Source organism: Chrysoperla carnea, chromosome 1, assembly GCF_905475395.1.
Source record: "Chrysoperla carnea chromosome 1, inChrCarn1.1, whole genome shotgun sequence".
Taxonomy (NCBI): domain Eukaryota; kingdom Metazoa; phylum Arthropoda; class Insecta; order Neuroptera; family Chrysopidae; genus Chrysoperla; species Chrysoperla carnea.
This window is the reverse complement of record NC_058337.1, coordinates 63,969,628-63,992,542: the sequence shown is the minus strand read 5'-3', so window position 1 is coordinate 63,992,542 and position 22,915 is coordinate 63,969,628. Positions and strand designations below refer to the sequence as shown.

Genomic DNA, 22,915 nt, shown 5'->3' with positions numbered 1-22,915 from the left:
CTACATTAAAAATAATACTACAAATGTAATATTTAATTTAATATTTTATAGGGAAACTAACTGGTGATTAATTTGAATTTTTATTTTTCATGATTCTAAATATAATATTCTTCCAAATATTGGTTTTTTTTCAAAAACTCTTCTTCACTGGAAGAATCTAGAAAGATTACCATTTTCACATGCTTTTCATTTACTACGTGTGTTAAAAATGCAATTTTTAATTGCTCTTATCTAATGTTAGGCGCGGTAAATTATTTTTAAATTTTAACAGTATTTGTATTTGTTTTTTAATTACTTATTTTACAAGTTTTGACGATTTCTTAACATATTGCTCAAATGGCCAAACTACCTTAAGTGTATTAAATATAAATAATAAACAAACTTTTAAGCCCCCTAGTTTATAAACAAAATATAACTAATAATATGAACTACATTTAATAATAAATATATAAATAAAATGATTATTAAATAAAATGTTCAAATAAAATAAATATGGGAACTGAAAAACAACAAGGATTCCTCGTAATAGTTTAGTTTTTTTTTTCTTATATATTTTAAACATTCGTTAAAAATAAAATATATTCTACTTATTATTCAGTATTTTTCCGTAAAATACAAGAACATAATATGTACCTTCGTACATATGTAGTATGTACATTCGTATACACGGGATATTTTATAAATACAACAACTATTAACTATTTTGCTTATACTTATAAGTTCGTTGTAACAGGAAATAGTTAATTTCTTCTATATATGTTATATTCTTTCAGAGTTCTTTCAATAGTACACTCTGTAACGATTAAATTGAACGTTTTAAAAAAAGAAAAGAAACTCACATTTTTTTACATTTTGGAAAAATCAATTGACTCGTCGAAAACAGTCGACTCGTCATTCCTCAATTATTTTTCACTAGAATTTATTTTCCAGGAGCATTTATACTTGTATTTTGTCAGAATTTTCAAACATCATTTTTTTTATTTAAATAATTTTTGCCCAGTTTTTTTGTGAAAATTTGATCAACCATGCACTAGAAATACACAACTAGAAATGTGATTTAGTCATGCTTTACCTAAAACTCTTTTTTGGGACGTGTTATTCCCAAGGCATGAAAAACTTATAATCGTATAGAAACTTAGACCAACTCGGAAATTTGGTATCACTATTCCATAAAAATTTCGATATTCCTCCAAAATATTTTTAAATATTAGGTACTATTCAATTGTTTCTATATTAGGATAAAAACAATTAGAATATCTGTTTTCACTATGTGTAAACGATCAGAATATTTCCCGTCTCAGTGAAAGAAAACGCCCCAGTGACAATAATAATTGGTATGATAGCCCAGGACAGTGGCTAATCACCTTTAACAAAGGACACGCGTTCTGTCAGACTGTTAAATTCACCCCCTTGCCCTTGCCCAGTCTGTGAGACCACGCATCCAAGTTTCCACGTTCCACGTTATACATGTTGAACTATTTCCAGAATTTTTTATTTTGTTTTGAGAAGATTATTTTGTGTATTTCTTATTGACATAAGTTAGAATTTTCAGAAAAATAGTGGTTTTTATAAAGAAGATAATTAATTATATTTGATTTTGTGTTGATATAAAGTGACGTCAACTTCATTTTGACTAAAACGTGCCTTATTTAGTAAAATATTTAAAAAACATAGTTTTTTCGGCTTGGTTGTCATTCATCAAGTGTGTAACATGCGATAAATAACATTTGTATTTTATACTTCCAGTTTCAAGATGGTTTAATTTTTTTTGAACATATTTATACCCATTTATACATATATAAATAAAATATGGTTAAAAGTCTAATATTCTTTAGTTATGTAGTTTGTAATTATTTTAACACACACAAGTTCCTACAGCAAAACCATGGTAAGCAGCAACAAGGAGGTAGGTACTACGCTCTCTTAAAACCACCAACCAACTATATTAAAGAAGAGGTTAATACAAATAGGTAAGTACTTACTTATAGACTACGTACGTGGTAGTTAGATGGTTAATTTGCATAAATGTAACATGACATGATATTATTTATTCTAAAATGTTATATGTTAATGTTTAAATTCTATTTTCTTTGTGTATTTCAATTTGTTGTATTTGTAAATGTGTGACAGAGCAAAGTCTTACAGAGTACACTTACTTCACTACAGAGTGTAGTTTTAAGTTAGAGCTTGGTGGATTCGTCTCTCATGAGGATGTGTAACAACCTACATTTAACACTGCAACATGTAGCATTTATATTATATGTAATTGTTTTCTAATTAAAATTCAATTTGAAAAACCTAATTGTATATGTTAATTGTAAGATGTACAGACAGTATTTTATATTATGCATTGTAGATTTGAGTACAGTTTGTTGGTGATGTCTTTATTCTTGTAATATGCAAAATAATTCTTTGTACATACCTCTAAAATATAAAGTAATTCGGAAACTAATTAGTATGTGAACTCATTCGTTGTGTACAGAACTATATTTTTGCCATGCACGCTAATATTTTTAACTTCTATACCTTGTCATTACATCATTAATTTAAGTTTCCATACAATAAGTTTTCAAAATGCGAACGAAACTCCTGGATGCCTATTGATGCTTGTGTCCGACAGCATTGCGTCATTCTAGCAAGCTCACCGTCTTCGCGATTTCCTGGAATGTGTCCCGGTACCCATACCAGGTTTACATTCATTTGTTCCGCCAGCTCGTTTAACGACGTACGGCAGTCCCGTGCTTTCTTTGAGGAGATTAGATAAACTGAGCTGAACGATTTAAGAGCAGCTTGGCTTTCGGTGAAGGTAGTGATGTCGCTGCATCTGAGAGTGCTCAGTCTTATACATTCACATACCTCGTGAATAGCCATCACTTCCGCTTGATACACGCTACAATGAATTACGTAAATGATGATTGTTTGTGTGAAAACTCCAACTAATAATATAATGAAAATATATAGAATTCATAAATATTCCCGCACACGGCGGTAAATTCTATTTCGCACTTGAAGAATTTTTTCATTAAGTAATATAAAAAGTTTTTATAAAGGAGTAGGTTGCTTGTATCATTTCATTTCTCTACTATCTCGAAGCATCAATAGTGAAAATTTTCTCCTAAAAGTTGTGCTGTGCAGACATAGTCAAATTAATATTTTAGAGGGAAGCTCTATTGCAAGAAGAAGAATTTTTTAACAATCTTTTGATTACCACTTTTATGTAAAATTCAATTTTCAAGAATCTTTTAACTAAACTAATATTAGGATTTTAAAACAATTTATATATTAAAATTTCAAAATTCTTTTTTAATTTTTACTAATAATTATTGGGTACCAGATAATAAAGCGTATTTTATAAGTTTATCAAAGATTTGGGAAAAAATCTATTTATTCTTGAAAATTCATTTCTTAGTACATATCGATCCTTATGACATAGCCGTTGTGATATATTGTTTTGTTTATTGAAGCTTTGCTCTGAATGTTAAAAGTTACTACATTATTATCATAGAAGGCGAGAAATAATGCATTTTAAAATGCAAACCTATTTTTGTTCCCAACGCTTTCGCATGTTTGCCTGCGTTATTAAAAACACGAATATTGCAACGTATATAAACTCGCATAAAGTTCTATACAATTTCATGGTACGTCAAAAAATAAAAATAAATCTATCATTCGTAGAAATTTTTATCTTGACACCTCGGTTACGTATTAAATTTAAATTATTTTCCATTTAAATTAATAAAAAATTTCCATAAAAAAAATGTGTCGAACATATTTTTTGTTTCACTAAACAAATGCTTTTAAAATTGATATCAAATAAAAACATTCGTCCAAATTTTTTTTTTTTAACAAAATATGCTTTTTTTATTCAAAATATTTAATTTCAATGGGAATTATTATTATTTCCAAAAAAAAAAGTTATTATATTTTATAGATTTATTTCAATAAATGAATGAAATAAAAAACTCTTTATTAATAAAATTATTGTAAAACAAAAAAAAGACACTTTTGTCTATATGGAAAATAAATGTTACGCTTTATATTTTATATTTTCATGAATAATAAATAATAGATTTAGTTCGAAACAGCTTTGCACCGAATGCTACAAGCCTTATTAATGAAAGCCTTAATCAGTTTAACTGAACGAATATTTTAAGTGATTTTTTAACTTCCCAGAGGAAGTTAATGTAATGGGGTCGATTTTGAAAATATCCAGTTTTACATATTTATTTGGTTTCAAGGCCGCACTATCCGAATCAAACCGTTTCAATGTGATGTCTATGTGCGTATGTGCGTATGTTCGTTCGGATTATTTCGCCTCGATTATCTCCCGAATCAGTTATGACATTAACACTAATGAATGAGCTTATTCGGCGCGTAATCGCGTATTTAAGAACTGAAAAAATAGAATTAGTTGAGCCGTTTTTAATGGTAATAAAAAAAACTGGAAAAAACTTAATAAACAGAATCGGAAAAGTGGATACATCGTGGATACAACGTGGATAAAAATGAATAAAAGTGGATACAACACATCGTTTATCGATGGAGATAATGATCGTTCTAGCATAAAATGCAGTACATGTACGAAGAATAATCTATGAAGGCTAACAAGACCTTTTTTTTTACTCTTCTGGGAAGTTAATCGTGTGGGCTACAGGGGTCGCACTCACACGACTTCAGTACCTCACCGACTATGTACTGCCAATTTATTCAGTTTGTTTTTTAGCTTGACATTTACTATTCTGACTGTCGAGAGTCTGTCTTTTCACCAACACCTCTATAATAAATCAAAATTTGAATATTGTTTAACTTTGATCTCTTTTAACCGATAGTTTTTGGCTTTTAAAATTTCTTTAAAAGCGTCTGTGTGTTTGTCTATCTGTTTTATCGTATTGCTAAACGATTTTAATTTTTTTTTGTCTTCGTTTGAAAGGTAATTTAACGGCGAGTGTTCTTAGCTATGTTTCATTTGCGAGCTAACAGTTTTACCCGAAAAAACTAAAAAATGGCGATGATCTTCAAAATCGATTCAGTTTGGAAATGGCACGACATATAATTTTGACATTTAAATAATTACTATGGAATGAATGGTCAAATACACATGGTTCAATTCATTTCGAATAATAATGGTAAAATAATTCAAAACAATAATTTAAAAGAACAAAGTCAACTCAAATATTTCAATTTCAATTAAAATATTTCAAAAAATTTGTCCCAAAAAATGACAGCTCTCTAAGTATCCTTTTCATCTCATTTGATGTCCTTGACCATCACTTTCATATTAATTAAAGAAGGGAGAGTTGTAAGTTTAAAGTGTTTATCTATGCGTCTTGTGTTTCTCAGTGACATCGTAGTCCTTAAACAGTCGAACCAACTTGATTGAGAACATTTTATAGGTATGAAGTGTCCAAAAATCGGTTTACAAAAAATAAATCGCATTTGTCGGAGGTTTTTTAAATTTTGTAAATTTCACTTGTTTAATAACGAATTTAAATTAGAAAATGAATTGATATTGTAATCAAATTTGAAAATATAGTTAAAATTGTTGACACATCTTGTGAATTTATCACACTCAAAAATACTATTTAAAATTCATACATCATCGAAATTTATCGTGTGTGAATCATAAATTAATATATTGCTATTGAATGTATAACCCAATATATTTCAATATGACAAAAGTTGTATATTACAATTTTATTTCTTCTTATACCTTGTGCCAAAAAACAGCATGGAATGAGTCTACATTAATTCTGAATATGAATCACTTCGTCAAATCTTCTTCTTAACGTTATTTTATTTTTGTACGTTTGTATAAATCTTTTAAATATAATTTATCGATCTCTAAAATTTACGTTTATTAAGTTTAATGCATAATATTTATACGAAGATAGTTTCAAATTATTAAACGTGTATTGTTAAGGTTGTCTTTGTACAACATAGTAAAAATAGTGTAATACTCTAAATATAATTCTTTCTGTCAACAAAACTTTTAAAAAACTTTGAGTAATTATATCTCAAGAATGAAACTGTCAATATTTTTGGTTTTTTTTATAAACTCACAGGCACAAATTCATGAATGTTCAGTTAGTTTTTTGAAAATATCTTAAATCTAGTTTTTTCTAGAATTAAAAAACTTGTTAAAAACACAACAAAACGCAACCTTTCCTATGCTCTACATGTTAATAATACGAACTTTAATTATATTTAGCTCGAGTTAGAGACGGTTAATCAACTTCAATTTTTTTTTATTAATGTATTATTATATTCCTACTAAGTACATAAATTTAGAATTTTCTGTCGATATGCCCATAACAAGTCAACAACCTTAAGACTTTGCCTAACGGTTCTAGAAATGTCCGTGACACTTTTCTTCCAGGTGCATTTCCTATCAACAACAAAAAACATCACTTTCAAAACTCAAATTTAAAATTTTGATGAACATACTATGTTGTGTACCAAAACTGAATAAAAGCTAATTCTATATATCCTGTGGTTTAGTAACTCTGATATACAGTGCAGCCAACAGAACGTGCTACATATAGTTGTCATCACTGACAACAGTAGTTTCCATTGGTGATACCATCCTCGTTCTCGAAATACATGAATAAGCATTTAAATTTACACCAAATGTTCTATCTCACTTCGAAACACACGACAAAATATATAAGTAACATAGGATAACATTGAGAGAAAACCGATTCTATGGATAACGAAACATTCTCGAATACGACACAGGTTCAAGAATTATATTACAAAATAATACGATTACTTTTTCTTTTTTTATTGAATCTATGTATATGTGTTTCCAAACCACATTGTATTCCGAGTGGTTATAAAAAATGTAGCATAAAAACTACTAGTTCGCTTTTGTCGCTTTCTAATTGAATTTTACGATATAAATTTTTACGCTTCGTTAGTATTGGTATTTAGTGTTCCTATAAGATTTTTGTGCAAAAACAATTCAGAACAGATTTCATTAAATATTAGTATTTTTGGCGTTAAATTTTTATTCAGTGCGTAAATTGTAAATGTGAACGCGCAAATAAATAAATGGAACATAAGAATTATATATTTTTATTGGTAAAAAAATCTACCTTTGTTTCAAATTTTTGTGTACTTTTTATGTAAGCCAAAGTTTTAATTAAACAAATAGAAAGAAACGAAAACAATTACACTTTAGTTTAGCGATCTAGGACGTAGCCTCTCCGCCACTTCTGTCGATAGGCATTTAGATTTTATACAAATTATCAAGTCAATTACATATAACCTGATGCTTAGAGAACCCGAACTCGTTTTCCGGTCTCTGTAAGATATATTTATCTATTTGTTTAAACAATAAAAATTTAGTTACCTTTGCTAGCAAACAAACAAAAAATTAAGTTGATAATCTGAATTTTTTGTTTGTTTCCGAATTTTGCTACATATGTGGACAATTATTATTAACCCCTTTGTAAATAATGTATATAATATGGAGTGCTCTAAAAAGTAACGCATTTTCAAAATTGAATATGACACCAATGTCTATGAATAAAATATTAGAGATTTTGCTTGAAATTGTATTAAATTCAAACAAAGTGTTGCAAAAGCATTTAACTCTTAATAAAAGTAGTCATTGAAATGAAAAATAAAGTTTATCTGTAGTTCAGCTCAGAAAAAATTTGAATGAACTTTTATTGTTTACAAAATATGTAAAACAAAATTAAATTAACAGAAAATTTCTTTTACGCAAAAGAAATTTAATTACAAATTCATGAAATTACGAATCATAATTTTTCAACATTGTGTATAGGTATTTACTCGAAATTTAAATTACTCTCTTTTTGCTCTATCTAGTATAAATATTTTTTAAACCTTTGTATTGTAAATAAAACACGAAAGAATTATGTATTTAATCCATTATTTTCCAGTCTCACTATAGATTGTTATTTTGCAGGTTCCGTAACAAACTTAGAAATTTTTAACGTTCAAAACTTATAATTTCAAAACTACCAACAAAATGATTTTTTATTAAAAAAATTTATTCAGCTTACTACAACTTTATATCGAAAGAAAAATATAAATAATAAATTTAAATGAACCCTTTACTCTGATAATTTCCCTGTTACAATATAGAACCTTTACGGTATAAACGTTTATATTGACTTGACAGTTTTCTTTTTATATCGTTTTCTCCACCAGTATTTTGTTCAATTATTTATTAACAAAAGTTTATAAATATTTACGACAAAACAGATCTCTCCTATGAGAGAGATATTTTTTTCGCCTTTAAAACATTTCGGTGTATATAATTTATAGAAAATACTTTACCGTGTTGCTATGCACTGTATAAATGATACATAATAAATTGTAATTTACGTCATGCAAGTGTAATTTTTCAATTTTTTTATGACTTTATACAGTTGATACAAGTTTGTTGCAAAAAATTGAACCAACTACAAATCAAAAAGATAGCTGTAAACTACGAACTCCAATAAATAAATCTCTAGTAAGCAATCACGCATAGTCGATTCTAATCATATCCTTAGCTAAAAATCGATTCAACTTCTAAGCGTGATTTCTTCCCGCAAGGGAATGATTTATTTATTCAATACAAATTATTCATTTCTTTTATGTAAATTTTTTGGAGTCGGTTTTATTTTTTACAAATGATTTTTGTTTTATACTTTTAATAATCTAGTTTTATTTATCATCTTCGAAAATATTCGATTTCCAACAAAAAAAAAAGAATTTTTTTAATTTTAAGATGAAGAATTTTAAAAATTGGTTTGTAGTTGACGGATTTCTAAAGAAACAAACATAACACATAAAAGACGTTCAAAAAATAAAAAATACACTCAATTTGAGAACCATCGCACTTTTTTCGGAGTCGGATGAAAATAAAGATTGTGGTTAAACGTGGAAATAACATTTTTTCGTTTCTATCTTTAAAAAACTCCCACTCTCCAAGTGTCTTACAACTATCTGAACGCATATCGAATCTTCAACACATGTATATAATACCTCTCACTTAGATGCATTTCTTAACGCATGTATTCTGCCATACTAGTGATATTTATTTGCCAAGATTTAAATCGAACTTTCTGTATATTTAACTTATTAGAAATTTTATAGTTTAGATAAAAGCAATATCTGGTTTTTTTGTTTTTTTCGTAAAAATCAATGTTATAACATTAGATAAAACAACTTTATGCTTAAGTTGACACGAAAATCTCACCTAAGTCATTTATTTTGCGGATCAGTTAGATGTAATGATAAATTCGCCAAAATAATGAAAAGTTTCTAAGAACACATTTTGTTTAAATTGGAATGTAAAGGTTTTATGTGGTTGCGATTATAAATTTATTTATTAACTATTCCTGTAGACATCTGTGAAGAGTGTCCTGTTTTTAACAAAATGTGATGGTAATTAGTTATTTATTATTCTAAAAGTGTAATTCGATTAAAACCAAACACACACGTACAGACACACACAGAAACATTATACAGTCACACCAAGGTTGTGAAAACTAATTACAAAGAAAAGTCAATTCTTGTTATAAACTCTAAGAACGAACTAATCGAATAATAATCACATGTTAAAATAAATAATTAAATCCCTATACAAAATAAATATATAAATGTACCCACCCACCCTTAAATGTTTGATTAAAATAGTTTTCTAATAGAAAGTTTCCGATAGTGATAAACCCTCTAAATACTTTGTCTATTGATCAGGTAATTTGAAAATTCAAGATAAATACAACATGTAAAGGGTGTTATGGAATGAAAATACCTTAAAAATCAAACCATTTTAATCTTCCCAGAGGAAAATAAAGTAATGGGGCCGATTTTGAAAATATCCTGTTTTACATATTTCTGCGGTTTCAAGACCGCAATATCCTAATCAAATATTTTCAATGTGATGCCTGTGTGTGTGTGTGTACATATGTGCGTATGTTCGTTCGGATTCTTTCGACCTGATTATCTCGCGAACCATTTATGACATTAACACGTGACTGCGCTTATTCGAAGCGTAATCGAAACAGAATCTGAAAAAGTGGATAAAACACATAATTTATCTACGGAGATAATTATCGTTTCAGCATAAGCTGCAGTAAATGTTCGAAGAATAACCTATGAAGGCTTACAAGAACTTTTCCCCCCTCTGGGAAGTTAGTCGTGAGGATAACAGGGGTAGCACTCACATGACTTCAGTACCACACTGACTATATACTGCCAATTTATTTATTCCTTTTTTTTACAATTCACAGCACAATGTATTGTTAAATTGTCGAATCGGTTGTGCTTTTGACTTCTTAACTTAATTAATTTATGGTTTCAAAAAGAATTTTTTAATCAAAAGATTATTCTATAAATATACGAAGTAATAATAATTTAAAGAAAATAATAATATTAAACAAAATAAGAAAAATAAAAAATTGTACTTTTCTTTGATAAAAAAGCGATATTGAAAAAATATATCCTAGAATGTTTTAACAAAAGATTCTTAAATTTTTCAGGAAAATAAAATCTGCATTTTTATAAAAATCAAATAATTCGAAAAAATCATTTTAAAATTCACCATGTATATATAAAGTAAGAAAATTTTATGTATTAACATGACTTACCGGTAGGAAATTATAGTTAGCATTCCAACAGCGCGGTCGAAAAGAACCCCGCTGTGTTGCCAACTGAAACTCTGGAAAATGATGTCGCCAATCGTATGTGAGTAGACGTGTCTCTAACGTCATGCCTGCTAATTCTGGTGGTGCACTTATTCGTAATGGATTTGATCCTCTGTAATCAAATGAAAATTCTTTGTTATTATTTATTTCTTTTGTCATATAATATATTTACAAATTCCACGACTTAGTATATTAAGAGTCTTTTCATTCCAAAAGCTGATATCATTCACTTTATTTGTATATCTTTATATTAACAAATATTCCCAAACATTTTGAATTTAAGAATAACTGTTGAGAAGTTTATCTTATTATATCGATAGACTAACAATGTTTTAATCAACAGAATCGTAAAAAATTTTAAGGAATTAAAATTATGCATTTTTGAAATAAGAGTTATTAACGGTACAATTGGTGTAAGATTGTTATTTACGTACGCGTGAGAAATTCGCACAAAGAGTGCGGAGCCAAATCGAACAATTTCAGACGTACGTAGGTACAAAACTTTATCTAAGCTTCTAAAATGTGAAAATAAACAATAATTATAATTTAATATTTCTCATGAGTTATTGAGAAAACTATAGAACATTAAAAAAGTTACTACAGTAACTTGTTATACCATGAATATGAAATATATCAAGGTATAATAAGTTTACTCCCAAGTTTGTAACGCTTAAAAATATTGCTACGAACAAAATTTTGATTTTGAAGGTTTTCATAAAATCACCTAATTAGCCCATTTCCGGTTGTCTGTCTGTCTATCGTCTGTCAATGTGCCATCACGATAACTCAAAAACGAAAAAAAATATCAAGTTGAAATTTCTACAGCGTGCTTAGGACGTAAAAAGTGAGGTCGAGATCGTAAATGAGCAACATAGAATAATTGGGTCTTGAGTCCGTAGAACCCATCTTGTAAACCATTAGAGATAGAACAACAGTTTAAATGTTGCTTATAAAAAATAATTTGCGCCCTGGTTACCCACGAGGGCGCAAATTAGATAAAAATTTTATAGTACCTATGTATTATATGGAAATAGCAGTTATGAATATGTGGCTATCTAAAAGTGAATATCTTTCTTTCCTTAAGTGTCGTCAAAAAACAAACGATTGCGTCAACAACACTGTATATATGGTTTTTCAATAATTAACTCAGTCAGTTGTTGGTTTTCACTTGCTATAAGTTTAGATTGTGACAGTAATTTGGTCAAGAACATGCGTGCGATACCTAACTTTATATTCTACGCAAAATGTGTGGGATTAATAGTTCTTATCTCACGGGCATAGATAACAAGACTTTAATAAAATTTGGTTCAATGCTAGATAATGATTCATGACTTGTTTTAAGTATAAAAAATTTGTGTACCACACAAATATCGCATTATTTTTGTGTTTTGTAAAGTTTATAATGATATTTTAATTGAATAATAAAAACTATAAAAATTCTTAGAATATATTTAAAACAACATTTTTGTTGATACGTTTTTTTTTATAAATGTCGATTTGAAACAATTAATACAAATGTAAACATTTATAAATGATTTAGAGAGAAATTTATTTGAGTGTTCGAAAAAAAAAAAGTTTATGTGTTATTTATTTAATATCAATATATGATGAATGAATGGTGTAATTACAATTGAAATATTTTTGAAAAATATGTAATTATTTTATAATAAGCCATATAAAACGCACTAATAATTTTTTACTATAATTTGTAATTGAAAAATAACAATTTTTAAATTGTTCTTAATTTAGAATTTAAACTTCGAAAATTATTTTAAAATAAAGAAATCATAAAATTCATTTTGGATTCAATATTGTAACTTTGATTATTATTAAATATTGTAACTAATATACTACTGTGCCCAAAAAATAAGGTGACATTGTATTTATTTTAAAAATTCATTATTTATTCTTCCAAATCAATTTCATCCCCTTCAAAGTAATTCCCTCCCAATGCAATGCACTCATGCCAATGGATTTTCCAATCTTCAAACCACTGATTGTAGTCTCTTTCCAGGATTGCCTTCAGTTCCGTCTTCGCTGCGACTTGAATCTCTTGTATTGCAACAAAACGGTGTCCACGGTTTTTTTGAGCTTGCTGAACAGCCAGAAGGCGCACGGCGGCAGATCAGGTGAATATGGTGATTGCGGAACGATATGGTTTGAGTTTTTTACGAAATGATCACGAATTATGAGTGCAGTATGGGATGGTTCCATAATTACGGCCTTCTTAAGTGGATATCGTTACGCAAATGACACATAACGTTCAAATAATATTCCTTGTTGACTGTTTTGCCGGGCGAAAGGAATAATGCACAACAAACGCGCGCAGTTTAAATTCAAATGTCACCTTATTTTTTGGACACAGTATGTATATAGTATTACCTCAAAAATAAAAAATTGTAATAACACATGAATAGGAACTTTTCGATACTAATACGATTGTAATAAATAGACATCCCAAATCATCTAATAAATGAATAATCTATGCCCTTTCAACAGTCAAAAATAGCTTTTGAGACACTAAATATACTTAAGAACAGTGGAATTTCTACTTTATTTTTATTTTAGTAATTCGAATAGTCTAGTATTTCGGCATTTAGTTTTCAATTTTAACTTGGTTTACTCAATGTAGAAAGAAAAAATTGATTTATTTTCGTCAAAAAACAAAATGCAGTATAAAATATTCCTTTATAAAAAAAATTGTAAATATAGACGCAAATGAGTTTTTTTTTTAAAGCAGATATAGTTTGATTACCTTAAAGTGCACACATACAAAAAATATCTGTAATTATAACACCTATACGTTTAGTTTCATGTTACCTAACAAATAAAGTATGCACAGGTAAAAACAGGGTAAAAATAATGAGAAACAAAAAACATGAAACAGATAAAATAATAATTAACACACTGGATAAAAAAACGCGTGAACGATGTACATTTTGTAGTTAATACTTAATTACTGTATGTGAAAAAAATATCATTAAGTTTTAATGCGTATACAAAACAACACCATACAGGGTTATGTAGTCAAAGAAATCGAAGTATCGAAAATCCAAAAAAACATTTCGTTATGTTCAATTATCAGGAGAGTCTATTGACAGTGCCTTTAATTTGATAACTCCGTGTTTGTAAAATTATTTATATTTTTTATCAATATTAAAATTCTTGAATATAAACGGAAATTTACTCGACGAAAAGAATAATATACTTGTGAATAAAATATGAATAAATTCTAACCCATTAATTTAAATTTAACCAATAAAACTTGGAAATGGAAACCAAAGATTTCATTTGTTTCAATATAAAACAATAATTTATTTTTTTTATCGTAAAAAGTCATTCATTCTTTCTCCCCTAAATAAAGAAATAACAAAAAAAAAAACTTGAAACAAAACAGTTATTGCACGTACCCGAGGGGAAATACCCGTCGTATAAAAAACTTTTTAAATAAAAAAAAACATAACAAAAGAAATCAGTCCTACATCTTACCATTCAAACCTATAACATCACTTTTATCTGACTCCTAAAATAACTACTAATTGTTTCTAATATAGTATAAAGATTAAACAACAATTTTTAATAATACTCTTTGCTCCATTAAAAGTAACCAAAGCTTTGTTCAATTTTTCAAATACAGTGAAAATTATTTAAAAGGATGTCATTTTATATATTTCTGAAGATGGTAAAATATGTCAAAGCTCTACTCTAAATAAATAACTAAAAAAGTTCATTAAGGTTCACTCTTTTCTGCATTAATTACCAATTTGGTTACGGTCTCTAACATTACAGATGACTTCGAGAGATGGTAATTTCTGCAACGAAGAAAAGGACTAAAATAGCCTTCTAACAGACATAACTCGATCTAAACGTTAAAGAAATTATATAAAAAGCCAACCATTGTCCATATTTTCTTCTCAAAACCTATAATTGAGACAATAATAAAATGATAAAAACATTCAAAAACGTATATTAAATTTCATTATACGTTTCAAATTGTCCTACGACAGGCGCAATGTACAGTTTAGTGACAATAGGTACCACTAGCTGTTTAATTACAACAATAATTTTTTTAATTTTAGGATTCCAGCTTCTTTTATTAAAATACTTGCGTATTTTTATAGTCGTTCAAAGGTCTAAATGCATGAGTTAATGATTATCATTGTAGAATATTTTCACTGTACTTGGTATGTAAGACGCGACATAGTATTGTAGAATGGTGGTTTTGGATTTTGACTAGAGTGTTGAGATTAATCGAAATTTAATGAACATTTGTCAGTAAAAGATGTATATCATCATAATAATAACATTTAACATTATATTTTTATTAATATAATTCTTTTATTCCATTCTTTTTAAGAAAACTTAATAATAAATTCTTTGTTGTCAGATTTTGATAGTATTTTTACAATATACATAACGTTTTATTGTTGTAGGGTAAAACAGGGTTATTTATGTAATTAATCATTTCATTAAAAAAAACTATTATTTATGTATGTGGGGTAATTATTTTCTTTGAAATGGCGAAATTATATAAACAACCTTAGTAGGTAACCGCAAATTTTTTTTTACTGTTAAAATATATTTATGCTCTAAGAGACGGCATAAGGTCGATCTTCACCCATCTAATAACCATATGAGTGTCTATTGATGTGATTGTGAACAATATGTTGTCTAGCGATAATGGGGGTTTTTATTAAAAGGGCAAGATAGGGATCTTTTAGCTGAAATCACAATAGCATTTGTTTAAAATTTAGCAACTGATACGATTTCATACATTTGAAAAACCGTACAGGCATACTTCTTTTCCAAATTGGTGTAAATGCCGCGTTCCTGACCTTGAAACCATTAAAATAACTTCCTATACAGGGAAGTTAAAATTGAGTATAAGTTAAAGAGATTACATTATCGTATCATAAAATTTATTAAGTTCATGTAATGTTTCATTTGAAAAGTTTCGAACAACTCTAAATTGAGTAGAATAAATGTGATTCTGGAAATCGAAACGAGAGAAATAGTTTCAGTTTAAAATTTTAAATGATATTATAGGAAAGTTTAAAAGATTTAGCTATAAAACATAACAAATGGTATTAAATAAATAAAATATAAAGTACTTACGTTTGTAATTCTTGAATCCCTAATGAATTCAACACCGTCGGTAAACTTGGTAAACTATGACATGTAGTTAATTTCTTTTGTAGAGGATAATACAACGATGTTACAATACATGTTTCCTCACGATCAGTTAGACCGCCTAAGGTGATGGCAGAACGTTGTGAACTATTATAACTACATTCAGCAATTAAATGATCACCAGGTAATACACGGACCGGAGTATTTAAACGACGGTATTCTTGATATTCCGAATTTAAATTATCATCTTCAAACACTAACGGCAACTCAGAATTTTCACGAATTTGTCGTAACCGAATTTGTTTACCAATTTTATGTGTTCGTGTCACTACCGCAAATATATTTATTCCATTATCAGGGAATGCTTGTCGCGTGCAATCCGATATACAATGACCGGATGATATAACCTTTGGTTGTCCAGGTGGAATAATATGTCGCCAATTTGGATCAATTCCAATTGAGAGTAGTCCAGCATCGTGACGCCGTAACTCTGGTGTATAATACAATCGTATTCCTGATGAATCTGTTAGCTCATCATTTTGGAAATCAAAATCATTTGGTGTTGAATAATGCGTTTCCAAAACATAATATTTTGGTGAATTTGATTCAAACGGATAACCAGCTTCAGGTGGGAATGTAAAACCTTCTGAACCTCGAGTCCAAGAGGCTACAATCACATTACACGATAATGGTGGTGTACCCAATTCACGACATAATTGTCCCGAACGATTGGCATAATACACTACTTCAACACTTTCTTGACACTCGTACAAAATGGCATGTTGTAAATGGATTTTTCCCGTGTCTTCAAGTAATGGTTCATACTGAAACAAAAAGAGAAAGAAAATGTAATTACTATTGTAGGGGTAAATGTGAAAATATGTAGTGCATATTCGTATTCGAACAATACCAAATGATTGCTACAAACACCCTCGATTACCAATGCGAAAAATTGTAGGGAAAACCTCTTATATTGAATTGCCGTTAAGAAATACGTAGTATATACGTAATGAAAATGGATTTTCTCTTTAAGTTGTATAATATCATACGTTTTATTTTTTTATTTCTACCGTGTGTACACAGAAAATTCAAAGTGAAGATAGTTTTTTCAATGTAAAATATTTAGACGAATGAAATCTAAATCTGGCAGACGAACCTTATTTTTGATGCAAACTAAGGTTTGTCACAAACTACCTCGATTTATACCAATACGTAATTTTATTGAATAATAATTTGAGATTGCTTGTTTACTCACTACAATTATTTTTAGATATTTCGAAAAATTTTATTTTATTTAAAATTATTCGATTTTTGTTGCAACCCGACTAGAAATTGCTGTGGGAACGCCCACTGTATGTATCTGGACCTCATTGGGCCCCAATGGGGCATTCCCAAGAGGGAAATCCCTATGAGGGCCCAATGAGAACCCAATCGGGAATCCCAAACAAAAATAAGAAAATTGATGGTCAATATTTGCCAATTGGGCTCTGTGTGGGGCCTAAGTGGGAAATACCAACGTAAAATTTAAATAATTATTGTCATTTTTCCCAATTGGGTTCTATGTGGGACCTACGTGGGAAAGCCCAACGTAAAATTGAAAAAGTTATTGTCATTTTTCCCAATTGGTTTCTGTGTGGGATCTAAGTTGGAAAGCCCAACGTGGAAAAAAAAAATATTGTCATTTTTCCCAATTGGGTTCTGTGTGGGACATACGTGGGAAATCCCAACGTGGAAATAAAAAAATTTAATGTAATTTTTCCCTGATGGGCTCTGTGTAGGACCTAAGTGGGAAACCCCAACATAAAATTGAAAAAATTATTGTCATTTTTCTCAATTGCTTTCTCTGTGGGATCTATGTGGGAAAGCCCAACGTGGAAAAAAAAAATATTGTCATTATTCCCAATTGGGTTCTGTGTGGGACATATGTGGGAAATCCCAACGTGAAAATAAAAAAATTTAATGTAATTTTTCCCTAATGGGCTCTGTGTGGAACCTAAGTGGGAAACTTCGCACCCGACAAATCACATATAATTTTTTACAAGACGTGACATCTGTCTTAAAAAGTCGGAATTCATAACGAGCGAATATGAAACAAAAACCATCCAGTCTTATTCTTGCGTGCATAGGTGAGAGTTGTTGTTGTTAAGCCCAATTTAGATTTCTTTTTTTGATAAACAAATTGTCGGGCTCTACACAAAGGATTAATGGTGTAGTGTATGTGCCACTCATATTTCACATTATTACAAAATGTTAAATGCTAACAAGTTCAATAGAACTCGACGCGAACTTGCTCGTTTAAGGAAACAAAGGTGTCGAGAGTCATTTCAGCAAGTTTTCGATACTTCAGCATCTGATGGCCCTTCCGCAGGATATTTACATGTATCTGATGATTTCGAAGATCGAACAGTTGGAAATAATAATATAGAATCTAATGAAAATATTTTTTTAAATGATGGATTCGCAAGTGTATCTATTAATAATGAATCTGAAGATGAGGAAGTTTCTGATGGTGAATCTGTTGATCAGTGTGAGGAAGTTTCTGATCGTGAATCCGTTGATGAGTCTGAAGAAAATGATCAACATTTTTTAGAAGGTGATGAGGACGAAGAAATATTAAATGACAACAATGAAGAGATTTGGAATGACGTTGAGGAACTTCGGCAGTGGGCATTGGCAGATCCTCCCATTCCACATACTCGTCTCGACTCATTATTGAATATTTTAAGGAGGGAAAAATATCCTATGCTACCTAAGTGTGCAAAAACGTTCTTAGGTACTGAAAAGTTTCAATATGAGATTGAAAAATTAGATAATAATGACTCGGGAGATTTTGTATACTTCGGAATAGAGGAAAACCTAAAAAAAAGTGTAAATTCTGATTTACATGAAGTTCATCATTTGCAATTACTGGTAAATGTAGATGGTGTACCTTTATATAAATCAAGCTCGATCCAATTTTGGCCAATTTTATGCAAAGTCTTCAACGAGCCAGATATTTACAAACCTTTTGTAACAGCTGTTTATTGTGGAAAGCAGAAACCAAACAATGTGAATAATTATTTGAGAAAATTTGTCGCAGAAATTAACCGTCTTCAAAATACCGGTGTACAAATAAATGATGTAATATTCCAAGTATCGATAAAAGCCTTCATTTGTGATACACCAGCTCGAGCATTTATTAAATGTATAAAGGGGCATGGAGGTTATTGGGCTTGTGAACGCTGCGAAGTGAAAGGTCAGCGAGTAGATCGACGAACTATTTATTCAATACATCATAATCAGTGCACACCAAGGACAAACAATTCGTTTAGAGATCAACGTAATTCTCAACACCACACAGGAGTTTCACCCTTGCTCGAGATAAACCCTGCTGTTGACATGATAAATGATTTTGTTTTAGATTCTATGCACTTGGTATATTTAGGTATTGTTAAAAAAATTATGGATTACTGGCTTAATGGCAATATCAAAGAAGTAAAATTGAGTAAAACTTTGAAAAATTTACTAAGTGATCTACTTTTTCAAATGAAAAATCAAGTTCCTCAAGATTTCCAAAGAACAACAAGATCATTGGATGATGTTGCTAAATTTAAAGCTACTGAGTATCAATTTATTTTATTGTATGCTGGTCCAGTGATTTTCAAAAAAATATTGTCATCGGATGTTTATAACCACTTTTTACTTCTACACGTAGGAATAAGAATATTGGCCTCTAAAGATCTGGCAGTTGAAAAGCAAGGACAAGCTAAAAATTGTTTAAGACTATTTGTCGAAACATCTATAATATTATATGGTAAACAGTGTCTCATCTCAAATATGCATAGCCTCATCCATCTTGCTGATGATGTTGAAAATATGAGATGTTCGATCCCGCAAATATCTGCTTATCCCTTTGAAAGTGAGCTTGGAAAGTTAGGAAGACTTATTCGCAATGGTAATAAACCCCTCTCGCAACTTTGTCGAAGGATGAACGAATTACTCTTTAAAAATATTGAAACCGTTACAATCCCACCAAATATTAAAATTATTAAACAATCTCATGATGATGATTTTAATAATACGCCTATCATAAGTATTCAATTCAGAGGGGCAATTATTACATCAAAACATCCAAACAATACCGTTTTATTAAAAAATAAAGAAGTTATTAAAGTTTCATATATTTTTAAACCTTCTGGGGAAAATAATATTTTCATAAGAGGCACAAAATTAAAAAAAATTAGACCGATTTATGAATATCCATGTAGTTCAGAGTATTTAAACATGTGGATCGTTAGTGAAAGAAGGTGTCCGTCGGTAACATATCCTTTAAATGATGTAGATAAAAAAATGGTATGTTTTGAAATCACTATAAATAATAAAAAAAAAATGTATGTAATGCCATTATTACACATGTAATGTAAAAAAATAATATAAATACATATTATAGTGGTGATACTTTTTAAGACATTTTTAAAAACATTTAAAACTTAAATGTTTATTATGTTATTTTTGTTTTATCCTAATTATTAAAAAAAATTATTATATTTCTCGTATTAGCAAAATAAATACCAGGAATCTCAGTTATCAAGTTATATCAAGTTGCGCGCGCAAGTGTAACACACACAGTGTATGTACCAGTAAAGTGTGAGTTAAGTATTTTGTGATGCATGTATATGTGTATGCAAAGATATTACAATTAATTTATCTATTTGTGTATGTATTTGTGTAGCTAAAAGATTAACGCGTGCGCACTATTCTTTTTGTCGACAGTCAGACGTAAAACAAAGATGTTTCAGTGATTGAAGCGGTGAAGCAGGAAATTTTTTATTTTACGGTTTAAAGTGATATTATTTAGTGAACGTATATGTTAATGATTGTGATTGATAATGTCTAATCTAATCGAATATAATGAACTGTAAGTATTTCAAAAATAATAAATTGAAAATTTAATTAATTAAAATATAAGCAGCATGTGCAAATTTTTTTTCGTAAATCATTTGGTGAAAAAAAAAAATCCGAAAATTGTTAACTGTCTGCTAACTTTAAGATCATTAAACATTTACACTCGTAGTTTTTTTACATTTCTGTGTAATTTTTTTTATAAATAATTTATTGTTTATAATTTATTGTTTTGAAAAATCTTAAAAATTATCGTATGTCGTATCAACTTCAATATCAGAGAACTTTCAAGTTTTGATACTAAACATAAATATTTCTTATTTTATCAGTCCGAGGATCCTTGTACACTATCTATATTTTGTATTTGAAATTCATATAGTTGAATTACTTTAGCAACTAATACGCCGTAATTAGGCGTTGATCAAGAAAATATAAATAAACAAGGGTTTCTAATTTTTAGTTATAAACGCGTAGGCATTTATATTTTCAGAAATAATTTATTTTCGTACTAATTTTTTTTATCTAATAATTTTGATATTTGTTTATAGGGAGGTACCAAAATACTATTTGGTTCTGTTTTTAAATAATGAATCTAATAAAGAAATTGATATTGTTCCGGTTAATTGGCTAACATACAGTGTTGAAAATGATAATTTTCGTTGTCAATTTATGCCTGGGCCGTATGACCAGTCGAAATACAAATTGTTACAATCAATGATTAAAAAATCAGAGGATCCTTTACCCGACTGGTCTGATTACCCCGTCGAAATCCGTGGGCGGGCTGGTAAGTAATACTATACTAATACATTAAAATATAAATACAAATCATTGATTATTTTATAGCCAATTTCAAAGAAGCTGAAGAAAGATTAAATATTTTAAAAACTAAGCCTTATGCATTCAGTACTGACAATGATGAATCAGTGAAGTTAAAACTTTTAAAAGAAAAAAAGTCATTGACGAAAATAAAAACAACTACAAGTACCTCTGATGACTTAAAAAACAAATTAAAATCGTTTCATTTGGAATTCAATGACTCAGGTAAGATATTTATTATTTCAAACATAAAATCTATGTTTCTCGTAATAAATAATTTATCAATTTTGTTTTTCTTAAATCAGGAGAAAAAAATTTTGGGAGTCCCTCAAGCAGTCGCCATAAGGGAAAAAAAATAAAAACAAATAATAAAAATAAAGAAAATTCGAAATTTACGAAAAAATCTAAAAAATTACGGACAGATGATGAGAGTCATAGTAGTAAACTATCGTACACGAATTCATCCCACGAATCAAGTGATTCTTCAGCAATAAGTTTATTAGAAGATAAAAGGCGGAAGAAGACATTACCCAACAATAATCCTAAAAAGTTGAAGCTAGATTCTCCATTTACGTCAAACTCTAAAAAATCACGGATAGATGATCAGAGTGGGAACGGTGAATTATTGCGCACGAGCTCGTCTCACGAATCAAGTGACTCTTCACCAATAAATAATTTGTTGCAAGATCGAAAGCAGACGAAAATATCACCAAAAAATAATTCTAAAAACTTGAAGTTAGATGATACTAAAAGTAGTAGCTGTGACGGAGATAATTTTTTCAATGTATCGAATTCAAAGAAACCTTTAGAACAGCAGAATCCAACCCGACCATCTATGGAAATCAACACGCGGATTAGCGAAAAACCGATAAAGATTGATAAAGGTAAGTTTTCAATATTAAAAATTAAAGAAATTGAAACGAAAATTTGAAAAAAAAAATTTGAAAAAAGAACTTTTATTCTTATCATTTTTTTACATAACCTCAATATTTCCGAGTAAAACTTAAAAAACCATTTTTTTTGTTTTTTATTTTTTACTCCGCGAAAAAAAATGCAATTGTTATGCAATTTATACAATTGAATCTATTTGAACTCAAAATAGCCTGGAATTTTTCGTTTTTTTTCTAAGTTAAGTAGTATCTGAGAAATTAACGTTTTTTGGTAATGATAGGCTCATTTTAAAGTCCCTCGAAAAGGTTTTTTTTTTTAACGATAAACGATTTCTGCAGCGGTCATTTTCTTTGTAAAGATATCAATTGTCATATAAAAAAATAAAAATATATTACTGTATGCAAAAAACATTCTTAAAATTGCAAAAAACTGAAAAATTATGTATTTATTAAATACACATTCATTTATGTTAACCATTTTTTTTATGCAATACATATTGCATGCTTGTAATATTGTGTTATGAAATCTCAAAA

General features: G+C 29.0%; 1 protein-coding gene across 1 annotated transcript in view; it reads right to left on the bottom strand.

Annotated features, from left to right (window-relative positions):
- LOC123305417 (MOXD1 homolog 2) overlaps positions 1-22,915 on the bottom strand; it is a 113,589-nt gene that overhangs the window by 19,206 nt on the left and 71,468 nt on the right. The window contains exons 4-5 of the mRNA XM_044887128.1: positions 15,780-16,618; positions 10,608-10,776 (exon numbers count right to left, since the gene is read on the bottom strand). Of these exons, the coding sequence (XP_044743063.1) occupies positions 10,608-10,776; positions 15,780-16,618 (1,008 nt within the window). The remainder of the gene's footprint in view (positions 1-10,607; positions 10,777-15,779; positions 16,619-22,915) is intronic.